Source organism: Narcine bancroftii, chromosome 3, assembly GCF_036971445.1.
Source record: "Narcine bancroftii isolate sNarBan1 chromosome 3, sNarBan1.hap1, whole genome shotgun sequence".
NCBI classification, from domain to species: Eukaryota; Metazoa; Chordata; class Chondrichthyes; order Torpediniformes; family Narcinidae; genus Narcine; species Narcine bancroftii.
Window position 1 is genome coordinate 88,819,222 of NC_091471.1, and position 22,461 is coordinate 88,841,682.

General features: G+C 38.6%; 1 protein-coding gene across 1 annotated transcript in view; it reads left to right on the forward strand.

The window, feature by feature from the left end:
- cwc27 (CWC27 spliceosome associated cyclophilin) overlaps positions 1-22,461 on the forward strand; it is a 235,233-nt gene that overhangs the window by 172,984 nt on the left and 39,788 nt on the right. Inside the window, exon 12 of the mRNA XM_069924501.1 lies at positions 22,045-22,154. Within this exon, the coding sequence (XP_069780602.1) occupies positions 22,045-22,154 (110 nt within the window). The remainder of the gene's footprint in view (positions 1-22,044; positions 22,155-22,461) is intronic.

The window sequence follows — 22,461 nt, forward strand, 5'->3', positions numbered from 1 at the left end:
GAACTGGAACTTTTCTCTTTGGAGTATAGAAGGATGAAAGGAGACTTGATAGAGGCCTACAAGATTATGAGAGGCATAGGGTGGACAGCCAACACCAGAGGACATATGTACACAGTGAAGGGAGGGAGATGTAGGGGAGAAATCAGGGGAAAGTTTTTACTGCAGAGAGTTGTGGGTGTATGGAATGCCTTGCCAGGGATGATGGTGGAGGCTGAAATATTAGGGCCGTTTAAGAGACCCTTGGACAGGCACATGGATGAAATGAACATGGGGGTAGGGTGATGGGTTTAGTACTTTTTTTAAAGAAATATATGGGTCAGCAGAACATTGAGGGCCGCAGGGCTTGTACTGTGCTGTAGTGTTATATGTTACTTACAGTGACTTCCAAAAAAAGTGATGTTTTGCATGTGATTGCATGGTATTGAAAGCAACTGACTTATGTGAGCAAATCATTTCACAGTGAATAATAAACAAAATATAGAAAATTTCCATTTTTTTTTCCTGAGAAACATTCAAGATCAGAACTTCCTGAGAGATCATTGCCAGTGATTTTCCAATTGCACTTCTCTACCATCTGTTACCCAACAGTTACACGAGGATATTTGCCTTCTAAACTGTGTCAGATAACTTTCTGTACCATATGTGTAATACAAGCATAAAGTGGAAGTTTGACTAAAATAGAGTGATCCATGGTGAATTGATAGTTTGGATATGAAATTGGCTGGTCAAAAAAGTCAAGGGAACTGATGGAAGATATTATTCGCTTGGAGGTCAGTGACCAGAGGTGCCACAAGTATCAGTATTGGGACCCCTGTTTGTATATAAATGACGTGGATGAAAAAGTAGTTGAATTGGTCAGTAAGTTTGGCGATGATATTAAGATTAGTGGAATTGTGGACAGTGTAGAGGATTATCAAAGAATACTAAAGGAAACAGATCAGTTACAGATAGGGGAAGAGAAATGGTAGATGGAATTTAATCCAGACAAATGTGAAGTGTTGCACCTTGGGAAGTCAAATGTAAAGGAAACATGCAGTTAAACCAGGACTTTTAAAAGCATTGATGTACAGAAGGATATGGGGGTCCAGGTCCACAGTTCATTCAAATTAGATAGGATGGTAAAGAAGCATATGGTATGCCTACCTGCATTTAACACAGAAGTAAGGAAGTCAGGTGTCTTATACCACACCCTGAATATTGTGTGCAATTCTGCTCTTCCTTTGTAGGAAGGAGGTGAGGGCTTTGGAAAGAATACAGAATAGGTTTACCAGGATGTTGCCACATTCAGAGGGTATGAACTATGGGAAATGATTTGGAAGGCTTTGGCTGTTTTTGCTGAAGAGCCAAAAACTCAGGGGAGACCAGATAGAATAGAGACGGGCAACCTTTTATCATGCGTGGGCTAGATAATGTGTCAATGGTTGAATAGCAGCCTGCACAGATAGATAGCCATGTGGGTGGGTGGATAGATAAATAAATAGAATTAATCAATATGATGAAACATTTCAAGTCAGGGAAGGCATCTTCCAATCTGGAATTGCACCAAAAATCACGAGTTAGTCATTAAAGTGACAATTAAAAAAACCATAAAAGTCAAAAAGGAGAAAAATTAGTCTGAATGAAAACAAAATAACTAACCCCAAAACAGACAGCAATGAGAGGGGGAGAATATCACAGTGGAGATGGGGAATGTCACACAGAGAGGGTGAGCCTCACACAATGAGAGGGGGGCTCTCACACAAAAAGAGGGGCGAGTTACAGAGAGAGGATGAGTCACACACAGAGAGGAAATGACAGAGATAGAGGGGGATTTACACACAGATAGGGGGAGCCACATACAAAGAGAGTGATTCACAGAGAGAGAGAGAGGGAGTCCAACGCAGGGGGAGAAAGTGTGCCACTCTGAGAGGGAGTCCAACGCAGGGGGAGAAAGTGTGCCACTCTGAGAGGGAGTCCAACACAGAGAGGCAGATGATTGTAGGGAGATGAGGAGTCATTCAGAGAGATGGTGTTATATACACACACAGAAAAAGTCTCACATACAGAAACGGGGAGAGAGAGAGGAGTACCACACACAGATAAGAAGAAAGAAGTTGTGTTGGAGAGAGAGAGAGAGACGTGGATTCTCACAGACAAGCCTCTCACAGAAGGGATGGGTCTCACAGAGGAGAACACTCTCACATATAGCGGGATAATTTTACTGCAGAGGGAGTCTTACACAGATGGCAGTGAAAACTCCAGCACAGAGGGAGAACAGGCACTCTCCAGCACAGAGCAGGGGAGCCATGCACAGAGAGTGGGAGCCTCCAACGCAGAGAGCTGCGCACAGAGCAGAGCAACCGTGCTCTGAGTTGGAGCTTGCACCGAAGGGTGGGAGCTGCTCATGGGTGGGGGGGTGACCTCACACCAAAGGGGGCAGCCACATACTGGGCCGGATAAATTTGATTGCCCACCCATGAGATAAAAGCTTATAAAATTATGAGAGACATAGATAAGGTAAATGGTCAGAATATTTTCCCAAGGTAAAAGCATTGCATACTAGAGAATGTGCACTTAAGATTGGAGGGGGGCTGTGGGGGGAGAGATTTATGGGAGATGTGCGGCTCAAATTGTTTACACAAAGCCTGGAACAGCTGCCAGCTGTGTGGAATCAAATACTATCATGGCATTTCAAAGGCTTTGAGATAGGCACAGCATCCAGTCTGAACGGGGTAACCCAGCCAAGTATTAAAACTATGCTGACCAATTTACCAACCTATTCACGGACATCTTCAATATCTCACTCCGGCAGGTCATGGTACCCACCTGTTTTAAACAGGTGTCAGTTGTACTGGTGCCAAACAAGAGTGTGGGTAACCTGCTGAGATGACTATCAACCAGTGGCATTGTCATTAACAGTGATGAAAGGCTGTTGTTGAAGAATCACTCCTGTCAGAACAGTGACATGGATCCGTTCCAATTCACCTATCATCTCACTGGCTATCATCTCACAAAGCCCTGGAACACCTGGACAACAAAGATACAGCCAACAGGATGAGTTTCAAGAATGATCAGAAATAGAAATATGGAGGTCCTGCTCCCATGCCTTTTTAAATCTGTCCATTGAAGCCTGCCTTGATTTCAACAGAACATCATATACAATAGCTATTAACCTTTTCTGAGATGGTTGAATTTTGAAGATTGAGAATAGAGAAAGCTCCTAATCGGCAAATATCTAAAAAAATGAGAATTTGGTAAATTAAATTTAAAAGAAAATTGCTCAAATGTAGCAAGATTATTATCAATAACATTTAATACCTAATCTGGACGATTCCTGAAAAGCAGAATCCATCAAAGGTTGAAAAAAATAATTTGATAAAATAGGAAAGAAGTATTGAAGACCTATATAAAACCTTTGAAGCCCACAATGTTTTCTGAACTGAAATCAAATCGTAATTGTATGTTTAACCACTAGATTATCAATCTTCTTACCAATAGGAAAAGGCAGATATACTCCAAGTATTTAAACAATAGAGAATTTCTGGGTCAAATTCAGCTTAAAATCAACTCAAGCAGGCCACCCGTTTGATATAACCAAAATATCTTTGGCTTGGTTTCGCGGACGAAGATTTATGGAGGCTCGTTTGTGGCTGACAAGTCCGATGTGGGACAGGCAGACATGGTTGCAGCGGTTGCAAGGGAAAATTGGTTGGTTGGGGTTGGGTGTTGGGTTTTTCCTCCTTTGTCTTTTGTCAGTGAGGTGGGCTCTGCGGTCTTCTTCAAAGGAGGTTGCTGCCCGCCGAACTGTGAGGCGCCAAGATGCACGGTTTGAGGCGATATCAGCCCACTGGCGGTGGTCAATATGGCAGGCACCAAGAGATTTCTTTAGGCAGTTCTTGTACCTCTTCTTTGGTGCACCTCTGTCACGGTGGCCAGTGGAGAGCTCGCCATATAACACAATCTTGGGAAGGCCAAAATATAACATAGCGAATATTCACGGCCCAATAATAAAATCTGAAATTGGGTAGATCCAAGCCTCCATTCTTCTTAATGTTTTGGAGATATACTTTACTTGCAAAGTTCCAAATATATGATGATATGATGCAATCATGTGAGTCAAAAAAAAGACTTAGGAACAAAAATTGGAATAACTTGAAAAATATAGAAAAATTTAGGTAAAATATTCATCTTAATGACATTAATTTATCCAATTAAGGACATCGGAAGAGGAGACTACTAGGATAAAAATATCTTCATCTGATTTAATAAGGCAAGGAAATTCTCTTTAAAGAGATATTTACACCAAGACTTGGGACTCAACATCCCACTGTGTAATTAGATCCTTGATTTCCTCACCTCCAGACCACAATCAGTGTGGATTGGTAAGAACATTTGCTCCACAATCTCCATCAGTACTGGAGCCATGTTCTCAGCTCCCTACTCTACTTGCTTTATACCTATGACTGTGTGGCTCATTACAACAACACCATCTACAAATTTGCTTATGATACCACAGTAGTGGGTTATATAAAAAGGGTCAATGAGTCAACATATAGGAGGGAGATTGAAAACCTGGCCAAATGATGCACCAACAATAATCTCATACTCAATGTCACCAAAACCAAGGAGCTGATTGTTGACTTCAGGAAGGGAAAACTAGATATGTATGATCCAGTGATCATTAGGGGAGCAAAGGTGGAGAGGGTGAGCAAATTTAGGTTCTTGGGAGTCACTATCTCAGAGGATCTTTACTGGAGCCAACACATTAATGGCATCATGAAGAAAGCACAACACTGCTTGTACTTCCTCAAGAGTTTGTGAAGGTTTTGTATAACATTGGAAACCCTGGTAATTTTCTACATATGTATGGTGGACTGTACTGGTGGCATCATGGTTTGATATGGGGACACCAATACCCCAAAGCCCTGAAAAAGATAGTGCACACAGCCCAGGACATTACAGGCAAACCTCTTTCCACCTTTGAGAACATCTACAGGAAATGCTGCCATCAGGTAGCAGCAGCAATTATCGAGGATCCACACCACCCAGCACATGCTCTGTTCTTCCTGCTACCGTCAGTAAAAAGGTATAGGTGCTACAAGACTTGCACCACCAAGTTCAGGAACAGCTGCTACTCCTCTACCATCAGAATCCTCAGAGACTCAATTAAGGACTCTTTCTTTTATATTTTATTATTTGGCTTTTTTTTCCTCCACTGTATTGCACAGTCAGTTATTTACATTTGTTTATTTGTTTACATCAGTACATTGTGTACAGTTTTTTTGCACTACCAATAAGTGGTAATTCTGCCTGGCCTACAGGAAAAAAGAATCTCATGGTTGTATGTGATGTCATGTATGTACTCTGACAATAAATTTGAATATAAAAGGTATGGCAGCATAACTATCTTATGCAAGGAGAACAATTTTTGTTTGATTTGGCCAATGGGCCTTTGGTGTGTGGTTCAATATTTCTGACTCCTCCTGAACAACAATAAGTATATGCATTAGTTTAAATTTTGTTTAAAACATTGTGATTATTATATTGAATCCAATAAGTTGATATGATTTAGTCACATTTTCATTGGCTTTGGACGTTTTCTTACATTTAAAGAATTACTATACATCTAATAACTAATATATACAGATGTCCTTTTACAAACGAAAAGCCCAACAGGTGAAGCAGTATTAACAAGAAGCTTACAAGTATTAGTTCAAACGAAAAGATTACAATCTTGCCAAAATTATTAACAAAAAGCTTACAAGTATTAGTTCAAACGAAAAGATTATAATCTTGCCAAAATTAACAAGACTGAGGATTGGGAAAGTTTTAGAATTCATTGAAATAAGACTAAGACATTGATAGGGAAGGGCAAGATACATAACATGAAAAATCTGCCAAGAAGTATAAAAATAGACTTTAAAAGTTTCCATAGATATTTGAAGTGAAAATTATTAGAAAAAAATAATGTTGGCCTCTTGCAGACAGGAAAAGGATAACTGTTTTGGGCTATAAGGAAATGGCATAGAATTTAAATACTTTCTGACTGTTTTTGAAGATGCAGAATGCCTCCTGAAAACAGAGAATGACATTTAGAATGGATGAGAAGTTCTAATTGACATTTATAAAATAGAACAAAAGTTGACAAGAAATTATTTTGACCAAAAGCCTATGGATCCTGAGAAGCTCATATTTTCCATAAGATTACCTGTTTTTCATATTTTCCTATGCCAGAGGAGAAGGCTATTCATCCTTAAGTCTCATTCGACTCTCATAACATTCCAATATGTCCCATAGTTCTGATATTTTACTGTAACTTATTATTTCTCACATCCCAATTGTGAGAATCTTCCCCACTGGTTATCCAGCCACCCTCCTATAAAAGGGTAATTTATGGTGAGCAAATAAACTGCCAACCAGCATGTCTGAAGTTAAAAGGAAATGCATGCAGACTCCATTCAGACCGTATCTGAATTAGGGTCAAAGCTGAATCTTTAGAACTATGCAGCCACATTATGAACTATTCTGATAACCTGATTTCTAGAAATCCAGGACTTTGGACAAGAGGTGGCTGTCTTCCAAAGGCACTATTTGCCTTGGCGAGTCTGTTGTCTATCTCGTTGTCGATCCTTGCATCTGATGCACAGGCTGTCAACTTTCAGAATTCCATTGATTCTAAAATTGTTTGTATAGATTGGAAGATAGAACCATAAAGCAATACAGAAAACGGGTCCTTCTAGTCTCTGCCTAGTCCCACTGGCCTACACCCATTCCATATCCCTCTATACCCCTCCCATCTATGTACTTGTCCAGATTTTTCTTAACTGTTAAAATTGAGCCCACATTCACCACGTCAGCTGGCAGCTCGTTCCATACCACTCTGTGTGTGAAGAAATTTCCTCTAATGTTGCCCCTAAATATCTCCCCTTTCACCCTTAACCTTGTCCTCTGGTTTGAATCTTATCTAACCTCAGTGGAAAAAGCCTACTTGCATTTACTCTATCAGTACCCATCATGCCAGTATTTGAGAAAGAAGAGAGAGAAAAAATAGAGAATGACACATTGTTAGACTGACAAGAGCAGTGAGAAAAATGTTAGAATCTATCATCAAGGAATTGGTAGCAGGACATTTGTAAAATTAAAAAAAGAATTTGTCGGAGTTGACATGAGTTTATGAAAAGCAAATCATGGTTAAATATCTTAGTTTTCTGTGGTTGTAACTGGTGGAATTGAACATGGTTGTGGTGCTCTGCACTTTTAGAAGCCTTTAATAAAATGTCACACAAGAGGGAATTAAACAAAATTAGAGGCATGTGCATGAGTGTGGTGTAAGATTTGGTAATTGACAGATTAAGATTAAATTGAGATACGCAGGTGATGCTGATGCTGAAATCTAAAGCTAAACCGTCTGCTGGAGGAACTCAGCAGATCCAGCACCATCAGCAGGAGAAAAAGAATAGTCATCATGTCAAGCTGAAACCCTTTATTGAGAGTCGATATAAATTAGCACAAGTGCAGAAAAAGAATTTGGGGAAAATTACTGGAAATGCAAGCTGATAAATCACTAGAAAGCAATAACCTTATATTCTGAAAGAACTGGCAATAGGAAACCGGTTGCTCTATTGCAATTTTACAGACTTCTATTGAATCTAGAATAGTTCCTATGTATTGGAAGGTAGCAAATAAAAAGGAGAGGGAACAAATGGGGTATTCCACCCGCCAGCCAGCCTGACATTAATTGCAAATGCTTAGAAAATAAAAATAGGCTTGGTCAAAATTAATTTCTAACTGTAAAACCTATCTGCAGATGCTGTGACTGCAGTAAAAATGCAGAAATTCTGGAGGAACTTGGCAAGTCTCGCAGCCTCCATAGGAGGTAAAGATGTATAACCAACATTTCGGGCCTGAGCCCTTCTTCAACATTCGAGTTAAAAGCAGGCAGGTGCCTGAATTAATGGGGAGAAGGAAAGAAAAGGTCAAGAGTACAGACCAGCAGACGACAGAATAAAGATTGGACCGTACAATGAAGATTTTGATAAAAGTTGAAATGTCATAAAGAGACTCAAATGCATTACTCATTAATTTTGAAAATATGGAAGTTTAGAGTAATTATTTGATGGTTGACTGTTTTCACATTTTTTGAGGACTCATTGTGGTTTTAAGACCAGAAGGATACAAGACCATAAGCCATAGGAGCAGAAATAGGCTTTTCAGCCCATCAACTCTTCCCCACCCATTCAATCATGCGAATCAATTTCAGCCCCACTGTCCAGCCTTCTCCCCATAACCTTTGTTGCCTCCTAATCAAGAACTGATAAATCTGTCTTAAATACACCAAATTAAGCAATAATTCTAGTTAAGTATTATAGTAAAATTTTAATTTTGCTTCATTCAACAAGCTGTTTCCTTTCAACAGAACTTTGCAGAGAGAATGGTTTGTAAATATTTAAGTTCTTGTATGCTCAATGATTGCACCAGGAAAAGCTGTAACAGTGTGTCTCTTGAAGGAGTAGGGAATTACTGACAACTTTTAGATTTCCACACTTAATGGTCATTTACATAAGTATTCTATAAGTTTCTGTGAACTTCCTTTATGAGGGTGAACACAGATTCACAACAAATTTTGTGTACTCTACTTTTGTTACCTAACCTCTTCTTTACCTCCTTCTTTGCTCTCACTAATTGCATTTACTTTATGATTACTCATCACGCCAGCCTTCATACCCTCTTCCCAGCTTTTCTCATTCCCTTATTTCCTCCTTCTCACTCATTCAAGTTGCTCATTTCAAACCACTGTTCCACAATCTGCCTCTTTTGCACTCTTTCTTTTAGCCCTCTGAAACTCCACAGGATCTATTTCCTGGACATTAAGTGAAAAGCAATTGAGATTGGTATACTCAGATTTATGTCCAAATTCCAATGAATGGGAAGAAGACTCATTGTAAGAAATATGCTGGCTTCATTTGAAAGCTAAAATATAAAAAATAATTTGGGAGAAAAAAATCCAGTAAACCCAAGTTAGCTTACATGTATCTGTAGTAAAACCTCTGGTATATGGTGATTGATAGATGCTGGATAAGTGAATTTGCCGATTGCTTGAGATTACGTGTTGCAAGGATTAGCGAACTAATTGCTAGGGGGCACCAATTTTAAGCTTTTGTATTTTTTACCTATTTACTTTCCATGATTTTTTTTGTTGGTTACTTGAGACTGCTGGTTGATTGAATTCCAGATAACAGGGTTTACTGTATTATCTTCCCAGATCTCCAGCTTTAATATTTGTTTCTCTGATTAGGATGTGTCTAAGCTCATGTCCCCAAATTATCCATGCATTTGTTTAACAAGATTTATTTTCAATTCCTGTTACTGACTTATACATATTTTAATCCGCTACTGGAAATAATTCTAACAGCTCATATTTTAGGAGAATAATATGCTCATTTGATGGTACAAAATGTACTCAACATATTTTATATACTTGGTTTTAAACCTTGGCATATTGCTCTGGCATGTAACCTGTGTGCAAGTTGTTTACTGCCTTGCACTCTATTTAATCAAACATTTGTCACATAATACAATGAAGAATTTGATAAAAGTTGAAATATCATAAAGAGGCTCAAATACCCTCAGGACGCCAAGGATACCCCAATAGTTCTCGGGACACCGAGGAGCAGATAAGCAGGCAGATTTTGGAATGGTATGGAAAATACAGAGTTATAGTTATGGGTGATTTCAACTTCCCTAATATTGACTGGCACCTCCTGACTCCAAGAGAGATAGCTGGGGCTTAATTTGTCAGGAAGGATTCAAGGATTCCTGACACAGTATGTGCATTGGCCATCTAAAGGAGAGGTCATACTGGATCTGGTTCTGGGGAATGGACCTCACAGATGGAGGACCACTCGGTGGGGGAGCAATGAGAATGACCACAACTCCCTTAGTTTCAGCATAGCTACAGAAAGGATATAAACAGTCAAACTGAGTGCTTAACTGAGGAAAGGCTAATTATCAAGTGATGAAGCCAGAACTAGCGAAAATAAATTGGAAACATGTGTTTAAGGGTTAAAGCACAGAAGTAATATGGGGGAAGTTTAGGGACCATTTAAACAGGGTTCAAGATAGATTTGTCCCACTGGGACAAGGAAAAGATGGAAGGAAAAGGGAACCATGGCTAATGAAACAGGTCAGGCAACAAGTCAAGAGGAAGAAGGAAACATAGATTAGATATAGGAACCAGGAAACAGAAAGGGCTCATGAGAAGTATTTGGTAGCCAAGAAGAAAGGACAGGAGAACTCGAAGGGGGCATGAGAAGGCCTTGGCAGATAGAATTAAGGAGATCCCCAAAGCATTCTATGCATATGTGAAGAACAGAAGGTTGACGAGAATGAAGGTGGGGCCACTAAAGGAGAAGGGAGACAACATGTGCCTGGAGGTGGAGGAGGTTGGGAAGGTCCTAAATGAATACTTGGCATTAATATTCACAGGAGAAAAGGACTTTCATCACAGTGAGGTCAAAATTGAACAGACCTGCGTGCTGGACAATATGGAGATTAAGGAAGTGGAAGTGTTGAATCTTCTTAAAAACATCAACATAAATAGGTCCCAGGGGCCAAATGCAATATACCCCAGGCTGCTGTGGGAAATGAGAAAAGAGATAGCTTGGGCAATAGCTATGATCTTTGATTCCTCTTTGGCTGCAGGGGAGATGCCAGAGATTTGGAGAATAGGCAAATGTAGTCCCCTTAAAAAAAGGTAATAGGGAGAATCCTGGGAATTATAGACCGGTGAGTCTTTCATCAGTGGTGTGTAGACTGATAGAGAGGATTCTTAAGGATAGGATCTATGAGTATTTGGAGAAGTCATCTATCAAAGGATAGTCAGCAAGGCTTTGTGAAGGGAAGGTCAAGCCTCATGAGTTTAATTGAGTTTATTGAGGAGGTTACAAAAGAAATTAATGAGAGTAGCTGTGGTTTTGTTTAGTTTTTTTTTAAAAAGAGTGGGTTCTTATATGGACTGGTATATAATATTTTTGGTGTCTTTTCTGTCTTCACCTAGTGCAGTAGAGGGGTGACCAAGTTTATACTGTTTGAAGTTTTATCTTGGTATATATACATCCCCTTTTCTTCATTGTACTATGTTTATTTATAAATACCAATAAAAAAAACATTGAAAAAGAAAAAAAGGGAGACTCATCCAGAAAGTCATAAGGCATGGGATCAATGGAACCTTGGCTATGTGGGTAAAAAATTGGCTTGTAGGAAGAAAGCAGAGAGTAGTAGTGGAAGGAAAGTATTCTGCCTGGAGGTCAGTGACTAGTGGAGTGCGGCAGCTATCTGTTCTGGGACCCCTGCTCTTTATGATGATTATAAATGACCTGGATGAAGAAGCAGATGGATGGGTCAGTAAGTTTGTGGATGACAGCACCTGTTTCCTAGGGCAGGATCAGTAAACACCAAAGGACATATGTACAAAGTTAAGGGAGGGAAGTTTAGGGAAAACATCAGGGGTAAGTTTTTTACTCAGAGAGTTGTGGTTGCCTGGAATGCCTTGCCAGGGATGGTGGTGAAAGCTGAAACATCGGGGACATATAGATGAAAGAAAAATAGAGGGTTATGGGGTAGGGAGGGTTTAGTATTTTTTTAAGGAAGAGATATACAGGTCAGCACAACATCGAGGGCCAAAGGGTCTCTATTATATTATTTTATGTTCTAAGTAATTATATCAAGCAGTGGATTGGTTTATTTTTTTCAGTTTATCATATTCAAGAGATAAGAAATCTTTTCCTCCCCTGTTTAACTAAAGAATTTTCCCTTCAATAATTATGCAAAAAGCATAATCAAAACATATACAAATATATTTTTATTGTTATTCTTTTAATATTGTACACTTTTTTAAAGCTTGTATCACAAATATAATGAAATTGAATTATTTATAATCATATCTGAATAAGATTCAGATTATTTTATTGTCATGTAATTAAACAGATATAATATTGCACAAAATTGCACTTAGTTTTTAATAAGATGGACAAAGATTTGCCATCACCAGATTTGTCCGATGCCCCTACAGAGAAAGAGAAACAAAATCAAGTCAGTTCAGAGTCACTGAGTGTCCATGGACTCGCCTCCAGCGCTCCCGCAGCCACACAGACTTTAGTCCAAAGCACTAGCAACCCGATCTCCAGATCCAACCTCCAACATGATCAGGAAGTTTTCTCGCATCCCATTCAGATACCCAGTACCCCTCCAGCCAGTCTGCAACCTGGTGTGAGTCCTTTGACCACAAGTCACCAGCAGCTTGCAGCATTATGTCGTCAATAACGTTCTTCAGCCACAGAGCCCCTTACTGCTCTGCCGCCCTGGTCATCATACCATGGAGTCGTCTCCTCTGCTTCTCTTCCTCAAGTGGTGGTCTCCCTGTTTTCTGGTGCCCTGCAGCAGTCCTCTGCTTTTCCGGAATCTGTAACCTGCAGCTGATCACAGGCACCTCAATTTTGAGATGATTTTAAAATAAAACACTGTAAGCTCCTTTAACAGGGTATTTAAAGCTGATACACAGATATTAGTAATTGGATTGGACAGTAAAACCCTGCAGGGGAGTGCTGTGTCTCTGCTTCCCCCATGGGTCTGATGTTGGAGATGGTTTCCTGACATAGTAAAATGATGAGAGTGACAGTTTATATCTATGGCTTTTTTTTAATAAATATGGACAATAAAGAAGAAATATTATCAATAAGAAAATATGCACAAAGTATTCAAATGAGTAGAATATATTTTATTAATGTATTCTGGATATTTTGGACAGAATTGTGGGGATTAAATTGTTTATCAATTTTGAAGATTCAGGGTGTCATCGCTCCTCTCCTCAGTCAATCCTGCCATTGAGATAGAATATGCCTCAAGATTATAACAGAAGATTCTGAAATGTTGGCTATAATGTGTTAATATGCCTATATATTGCTCAAACGGGGAGGAGTGACATTGCTTGTCTTGGAAAATGTGACAGCTGTGGTCTGGCAAAACATACCATAGGGGTCGTCTACTGAACCTATATGGGTGGAGCTGAGGAACGGGAAAAGTATGAACACACTCATGAAGTTGTATTATAGACAGCCCAATAGTCATTGAGAGTTGGAGTAAATCTGTAGTGAGATAGCAGACAACGACAGGAAAATAAGGTTGTGATAGTATAAGATTTTAACTTTCCACATATTGACTGGGATGTTAGTACTATAAAAGGGCTGGATAGCTTAGAGTTTGTCAGATCTGCTCAGGAAAGTTTTCTGAATCAATATATATAGAAGAACCAAATAGAGAGAGTGCAATACTGGATCCCTTATTGGAGAACAAGAAAGGACAGGTGACAGAAGTACATGTAGGCAAACATTTTGGGTCCAGTGATCATAATACCATGAGTTTCAAATTAATTATGGAGAAAGATAGGTCTGGTCCTCAGGTTGAAATTCTAAATTGGAGAAAGACAAAATTTGAGGAAATGAGAAAGAATAGGGATAAGTTGTTTTTGGGCAAGGATGTATGAGGTAAGTGAAAAACCTTCAAAAGTGAAATTTAAAGAGTACATTTTTTATGTTCCTGTGAGGATTAAAGGTAAAGTTAACAGGCATAGGGAATTTTAATTTCCAATGGATATTCGGTTCGGAAGAATAGGCAAGTATAGGCAACACAGAGCAAATGAGGTATTTGAGGAGTGTAAAAATGCAAGAAAACCAAGAAATAAATCAGGAAGGCTAAAAGAAGACATAAGGTTGCTTTACCAGACAATATGAAGGAAAATTCAAAAGGTTTCTACAGGTATATTAAGAGGAAAGGGATAGTAAGGGACAAAATTGGTCCCCTTGAAGAACAGGGTGGTTGACTATGTATGGAGCCAAAAAAGATGGGGGAGATCATAAATGTTTTTTTTGCATCAGTATTCATTCAGGCAACTGTCAGAGAGTCGAGGGAAGTAAGGAAAACAAGAAGTGAGGTTATGGAACCTATCCAGATTAAAGAAGCGGAGGTCCTTGCTGTCTTAAAATCCCCAGGACCTGACAAGATAGTCCCTCAAGCCTTGAGGGAGGCTAATGGAGAAATTTCATGGGCTCTGGCATAAATATTTAAAAAGTCCTTAATCATGGGTATGGTGCCAGAAGATTAGAGTGTAGCTCGTGGTGTTCCCTTATTTAAAAAAAGGCTCCAAAAGTAACCTGGACATTATAGGCCAGTGAGCCTGACGTTAGTAATAGATAAAATCTTGGAAAGTGTTCTTTGCGATCAGATATACAATTGTTTAGTAAGCCAGGGACTGATTGGGGATAGTCAACATGGTTTTGTGCACAGTAGGTCATGTTTAACCAATCTTGTAGAGTTTTCAAGAAGGTTATCAGCAAAGTTGATGAAGGAAAGGCTGTGGATGTTGTTTCCATGGACTTTAGCAAGGTCTTTGACAAGGTCCCACATGGGAGGTTAGGCAGGAAGGTTCAGATGCTAGATATTCATGGTGAAGTAATAAACTGGATTCGACAATGGTAGGATGGAAGAATTGGGTGGCATGGACTTGTGGACCGAAATAGCCTGTTACCGTGCTCTATTTCGAAATTTAATCTATGTATGATTTCATGATCTTATTTTAAGATTCTTTACAGTGCCCTCCACAATGTTTTGGACAAAGACATTTTTTTTTCCTTTATTTGCCCCTTTGCTCCAAAGTTTTACATTTGGAATTAAACAATTTGCATGTGATTGAAGTGTACATTCCAGATTTTATTCAAGGTTATTTATATACTTTTTGTTTGACCATGTAGAAATTATAACACTTTTTATACGTAGTTCCCTCATTCCAGGGTACCATAATATATGGGACATAACAATGGTATGTATATTTCAGTAGTTATGTTTATATCCCTTGCATGCAATGACTGCTTGAAGTTTGTGATTCTTTGACATCACCAGTGGCTGAGTATCTTTGCAGGTGATGCTCTGCCAGGTCTCTCCTGCAGCCATCTTCAGGTCCCATTCTCCAAGTATTTATTTTTAGAACTAAAAGCACCTTCATATTTGGTTTTAATGGTATTTATTAATTTCTGTAATGTAGTATAATAATATAATTTTCTCATTAATCTGATTGCATTTGTGAGTTTGTAGTTACATCAGGTTAGGCAGTTTGGGATTTTTATTTACAGGTGTCAAGGAGCACAGCTAAATCTTTTAATCACTAATTTAAGCAATATTGATCATGACAAGAAAGTTCTTTGACAAGTTCTAAATAAAAGAAATCTACTTGAGCTAAGATCATCTCTTAATATTAAACTTTTTATCTCCAATATTTTCCCATTATATAGCACAAATGTTTGCCACATATTACCTTAAATCATTAATGAATATAATTACACTGTTAGTGAGATGTCAAGGCCAAAGATTTGAGAGACAATGAAAAAGTCATTTCAAAACTTTCTGAATGGTTCTTCCCAAATGAAATGTAATAATTCTTTTTGAGGTATCAAGCTGCACTTAGGAAAATCAATGCTTTGCGCCAAAGCAAAAACAGAATGCACATAAATTGTTCCAATTTCACTGAACTTTCAGTTTATGAATTTGCTCTAATGAGTGAAATTTGCAAGGAAAATCCTCCTCAAACTGTTGCTGTATATTTCTTAGTCACTCTATTAAAAATAATACCACCACATAAATTGGAAAATGTGTATGTAGCCTATTTAATGGTATTCTTAAATCAATATTGGTGGCTGCTAAGATTTTAATATTTCTCTTTTGAAATACAAGTTATTTTAAACCTGGGTTTTGTTTTGTTTTTCAAAATCATGCATCTATTTCAGTCTATTCCAAAAAAAATGTTTAACTGGTTAACAAATAAAAATCCAAAAAAGGCCAGATATGCACATCCTCTCTAAATAATCACTGATTTTTAAAAAATACAAACCATTTTATAGATTCATAGAAAAGTTACAGCTCTGGAGGAAGAAATGAGATCCATTGAATCTTTGCAGGCTGTCTGCAAGAGCAATTAAATCATTCTGTTCCCAGCTGCAAGTCCCTATTACTTTGCTTCTCATGTATCTATGCAGTTCCCTTTTGAGAAGGAATTCTGTTATTCTGTGAAAGTAATAAATGAATTTGCTTCCACCACCTTTGAAGATAATAAATTCCAGATCATGACTACTCACAATAATGAATAGGGTTTCTTTATTATCCCGGATCGTTTGATATATTTACTTTAAACTTAAGTCCTCTGGTTTGTGCTGTTCCTGCCAATGAAAAGAGTTTACCTTCATTCATTTTGTCTGGACCCTAATCTTGAACACCTCAATGTTGTTTGCTGTAGGGACATAAAAATAGCTTCTCTTTGCTCCATGTACTTATGTCCGTCATCTTCTGGAACCACAGTACTTTCCATATATTCTCATGTAAAAATCAAATTTTGTAGACCATTTTTTAATGTTAAATTTATGGGTCTGACTCTTACATGGATACTACTTTTGCAGGGCTGAAATTTACACTAAACACCAAAGTACCATATCAGGGGCAGAAGTCCAAATGATCTCTAAATTTAAAAAAAAACACAATGGATTAAAGTAATAATTCAGTCTGTGCGTCAAAACACGCATTCAATCATGGGGGAGGTCAGAACTGCAGTAAGTATCTGCATTGTCAGAGGTGTAGGGAGCTTCAATCTTTGGGCAGCCGGGACTGGGTGGGAAATCCCCATCAAAAGCATCAGGAGCTCTGCCAATGCACAGCCAAAGCCAAGGCCCAAATTGTCACCTGAGGCATCGGGAGCTCAGGCCTGCAGGCTACTGGGGACGAGAGAAACTAGGGTCAACTTTTACATGATATATATGGAAAATTCCATTTTCTTTTAACCAACAATAGTGGGTTGACTTTTACATGAGATTTACTTTTACACGAGTATATACAGTAATATTTTCTATATTATTCCAATAGAGCAATAATTAGAATTATATCAATATTTCATTTAGAGATAAACTAAGGTTGTGCAGTGGTGCAACATAATCTCTTTACAAAATGGATTAAATGCAAATTATTTTGTGCATTTTTGTGAAATAATACTCTGACATGAAACATTGTTTCTAACATTAATATTAATCCTGATAAATATTAAATTATTGCTGAAAACTATTAAGAATTCTGAGATTAAAATAACCACAATTCCTGATCAATTCAAGCTACCGTAATCCTACTTGCAATATTTTTAAACCATTAACAATACAGTTCTATGTTGAAAGATAAGCGTATACAGAGCCGATGTCATACCCACACTCCTGTTCGGCTCCGAATCATGGGTCCTCTACCGGCACCACCTACGGCTCCTAGAACGCTTCCACCAGCGTTGTCTCCGCTCCATCCTCAACATCCATTGGAGCGCTTTCATCCCTAACGTCGAAGTACTCGAGATGGCAGAGGTCGACAGCATCGAGTCCACGCTGCTGAAGATCCAGCTGCGCTGGATGGGTCACGTCTCCAGAATGGAGGACCATCGCCTTCCCAAGATCGTGTTATATGGCGAGCTCTCCACTGGCCACCGTGACAGAGGTGCACCAAAGAAAAGGTACAAGGACTGCCTAAAGAAATCTCTTGGTGCCTGCCACATTGACCACCGCCAGTGGGCTGATAACGCCTCAAACCGTGCATCTTGGCGCCTCACAGTTTGGCGGGCAGCAACCTCCTTTGAAGAAGACCGCAGAGCCCACCTCACTGACAAAAGGCAAAGGAGGAAAAACCCAACACCCAACCCCAACCCACCAATTTTCCCCTGCAACCGCTGCAACCGTGTCTGCCTGTCCCGCATCGGACTTGTCAGCCACAAATGAACCTGCAGCTGACGTGGACTTTTTACCCCCTCCATAAATCTTCGTCCACGAAGCCAAGCCAAAGAAGAGAGAAAGAGAATCCTACTTGCAATATTTTTAAACCATTAACAATACAGTTCTATGTTGAATGTAATGTTTCAGGAATTTCATTATTTTGTTATCAGCTCTGTGAATTTTTTGCCAACGATCCATCAGTTAATAAGAGGCTAGCTGCAGCAAAACATTAATTTGCAAAATGACTTGACACCTGAGTTAATCTGCAAGAAACTATGAAGCTATTTATGAGAACAGCAGCCTAGGGGTGTTTTAAAGAACACTGGTTTGTTTCTTTGGTGTACTTTCAGATTGGCAAGCTTAAATGTGTTTATACTGAAGAATTCTATGTTTTTTTTCCCTCTTGTTGCCTCAACATTAGTGATGATTTGTAGTTGTTTCTGCTTGAGTGACAGGACAAAGCAGGAATACTGTCAAAATCACCTTCAAACTGTAGAATAGTATTTAGTGACAACAGCTGGAGTAGGAAGATATCTGCCCTTCCGTAGTGCCTGTAGGCAACATCATTCAGCGTCCTATATACTACATTCAGTTTCTAGCACTGGAGAAGCAATGTAAATGAGTTAGTACAAAGATGAAGAGTATTGCTGACAGCTGTGAAGGATCATCCAACAAAAAAAGAGATGATTATAGTTGGTCTTGGCCTCAACAGTCCAAGCGGCTGGATTCGATTATAGTATCTCAAATGCATGTTACAAGGCAGGCTGGTTTCACAGCTGTTGTCAAGCAGTTTAAAAGCCAGACATTTTGGGGGGTTTTGAATGGCTGGGTATAGAGGGAAAAGAAAACAAAGTATGAAAATAACCCTACAATCCAAACCAGGTGCCAGGATACCCTTAGAGAATTGATTACATCGAGTCAACGGCAAATCAAATAACATCATGTGGTACAATCAAAAATTCCATCCTTCCCCATGAGTGCATTTTATGAAGCTGTACTAATCAATGAAAGATTGCTATTGGCAAAAATGTCTTCATTACCATAAATATGTAGGCTTTAACCGCTATTGCAAGTTCAGGGTAGATGTAAATGCTATTGCTAACCTAAACTTGAGCTGGTATGTTTCAATATTGAGTATCATTTGTCTTGAAAAAGTCAGCCAAAATCACCAACCTGCATTAAATATTAAATCTCAGAAAGTAGTTGAGTTGAAGGTCGAGTATATGCAATTATGAGAGGGAGAGGACACAACTGTCTCTGTGGGATTCAGATCCTTTTTGTCTTGTGTCTCCAAAAGTTAATTTTACACTTCAAGTTTCATGATGTAAATTCATGACTTTCCATCTGCTTCTTGTGATTACTTCAGCCACCTAACTGTAGATGACACTTAAATTTGTGGCCAGCAAGTTCTAATAACTATAGGACAGAATGCAAATTGTTCTGATTTAAAAGCAACCCAATCCATTGCCACAAGTTAACTTGTTTGAAATTTAATTCCCAAGATAATAAGATTTTTGTCCAATATGGTCACAATGTGGCAACCCTGAATGACTGTCTCCATTTCCACTGATTTCATTGCATTCTGCTACACATGCAAAAAATATTAATTTTACAATGAAAGTTTTTACTGATTTTAAAGAAAAAAATTACATCACATTTTTTTTTAACTTCAGCATATAATGTCATAATATCCAAATACTTGTGTGGAGCCCCTGATTTTCTTTCTGATTGAATGTGGAGTTAAAGACTGAAAAAAATCACACAGATTCAGAATGTTGAAGAACTTGAGGCTGGAAAACTGAAATGAAAGCAAAAAAAGGCCACATGTTAAACAGTGAAACTAGAAGTGTTCACTGTGTTACTCTTTCTAAAGGTCCTCCCTGACCAGCTCAGTGTTTCCAGCTCTTCTATTTTTATTTTAGCTTGAAAATACTGGTATTGCACATTTAACCACATTATGTCAGTACTCTTCTGTATCTTAATCTTTATTTACACTTGTAGAGATTTGAAGGAAGAGAGTTATAAAAACTATATAAATATATTAGATGCCATCAGTAAGAGGTATTATGGTAAGGAAAGATCATTGTGGCCTATTTGTGATGAATCATTGAATGGAACAACACTTGAAGAGGGAACCCCATCCCTCCTTGAAAAAAAATCTCTAGTTCCCCTTTTTTATTCATTAATAAGTCTGTTTATATCCTGCTTTCAAGTTTGCAGCATTTTACTGCAGAGTGGAACATAAAAATCAAGTGCTGATGCAGGGTATTAACCCAAAATGTTGACTATCCCTTTGCCTCCAAGGATGCTGCCTGACCGGCTGAGTTTCTCCAGCAGCTTCTTTTTTTTGCTCCAGATTCAGTCATCTGAAGGCGAGCATGCAGGTACAGCAGGCGGTTAAAAAGGCAAATGGTATGTTGGCCTTCATATCAAGAGGGTTTGAGTATAGGAACAAGGATACCTTACTGCAGCTGTACAGGGCCTTGGTAAGACCCCACCTGGAGTATTGTGTGCAGTTTTGGTCACCTTATCTAAGGAAGGATGTTCTTGCAATGGAGGAAATGATTCACCAGGCTGATACCTGGAATGGCAGGAATGACTTATGAGGAAAGATTGCACAAATTGGGATTGTACTCGCTGGAGTTTAGAAGTTTGAGAGGGGATCTCATAGAGACATATAAAATTCTGGCAGGACTGGACAGAATGGATGCAGATGGGATGTTTCCAATGATGGGAAAATCCAGAACCCGGGGCCATGGTTTGAGGATAATAGGCAAACCATTTAGGACCGAGATGAGGAGGAATTTCTTGACCCAGAGGGTGGTGAATCTGTGGAATTCATTGCCACAGAGGGCAGTAGAGGCAGGTTCATTAAATATATTTAAGAGGGAATTAGATATATTTCTTCAGTATAAGGGTATTAAAGGTTACGGAGAGAAGACGGGGACGGGGTACTGAACTTTAAGATCAGCCATGATCTCGTTGAATGGCAGAGCAGGCTCGAAGGGTCCAATGACCTACTCCTGCTCCTATCTTCTATGTATCTGCAGTCTCCACTGTCAACACAAAAATAATCATAGATTGTTTTTGACAATCACCTCAGATTTGCCCCTCTGTTTAGCAAATATTCTGTTACTGACAACAGTATTTATCAACATTTATTTTATGTTCTTTTAGCCTTCTTTGCTGCAGGGAGATTAAAGCCAGCCTTCTGATGCAATTAAACCTTACAAAGTCCCATTCTAGTAAATGTACTATCTCTCCAAGACTTGGATATCCTTCATTAGAGTAAAGTACTATCCAAAATGACTGAAGAATTGATACAATCGTTAAGATGATGCTTAATACCATCGTGTATTTTATGCCTCTGTTAGTAGAGGCATGAATGCCTTGTTAATCTTTAGTTGTTCTGCCTTGGCTGGATTTGTTTATATAACCCCTAGATCTTTCTCTTTCTTTCATCACTCTTTCCAGAATTGCATTATTTAGGCTAGGCTTTGTTTTACGCACTAAAGTACTTCTCTTCATAATATCATTTGAAGACAGTCAAATTTCACCTGGCATGAGTATGTTCATTTCACTAGTCCCTTTTCATTCTCCTGAAAACTTTATTATCTTCTTCAATGCTTGATATGTGTACAAATTTTGTGTCATCTGCAAAACTTGGAATTAAGCCCTGTGACAGCATTGACCTTAATTAAAAGCAGAAAATACTGGAAAAGCTCCAAAGGCCGAGCAGCACTTGTGGAGCTATGAGCTAAGTTAGAATTTCAAGTCACTTGAATTTTCATCGAGGATGTTAATACTGATACTTGGGGCAATGCCTTTTGCCCCAAAAGCTGAAGTGCCTTCTGCCCTAAAAGTGACTACCTTAGAAATTATAGATCTATTCGGTCATTTCCATTCATTTTGTTCATCAGCCTTTTATAAGGTACTTTGTTAATTCCTTCTGAAAGACTGCACCCACAATATTAACTGCACAACTCTTTCCAATATTTCATAATTTTTAATTAAACAAAGTTTGTATTTATTTATCATAACTTTTTGTCAGTTAAATTTGCCCTGGGTTGTTCTTGCCAAAAGATTCCTCATATAGACATGAAGCAATTAGGTCTGTTGTTGCCAGGTTAAATGCATTTCTCATCTTTTACATTGGACAAAATCCAATTGCCTCCAGAATCCAAAATGTTTTAAAATGCCATGTACTATTTTTATTTGTTTGCAGAGAGTGAACCAGCCCCAAGTAGTGCACTGGCTGAATATCTAAATGAAAGGAAGAAGTATGAAGAATTACGCAGACAAAAGCCAAAGAATGGACCAACCCGTGAAGAACAGGTAATGGGACTTCTTCAAAGACCTTGAATTTTTTTTCAACTTGTTCTAATGGAACCATCCATAATAGTATTTAGAACTTATATTATAAATAACAATGAAGTGTTTAAGTTTGTAAAGACAACAAGCTGCATCCCAAAGTTGACATGACAAAGGGGTTGATTGTGGATTTCAGGATGAATGTTGACCACTCTCCGTTTCACATTAATGGTTCCTTCATGGAGAGCAAAAATTTCCTGGTTTTGCATATCAAGGAAAACCTATCCTGGACCCACAACACCTTGTCATTAGTCATAAAGGTGCCTACACT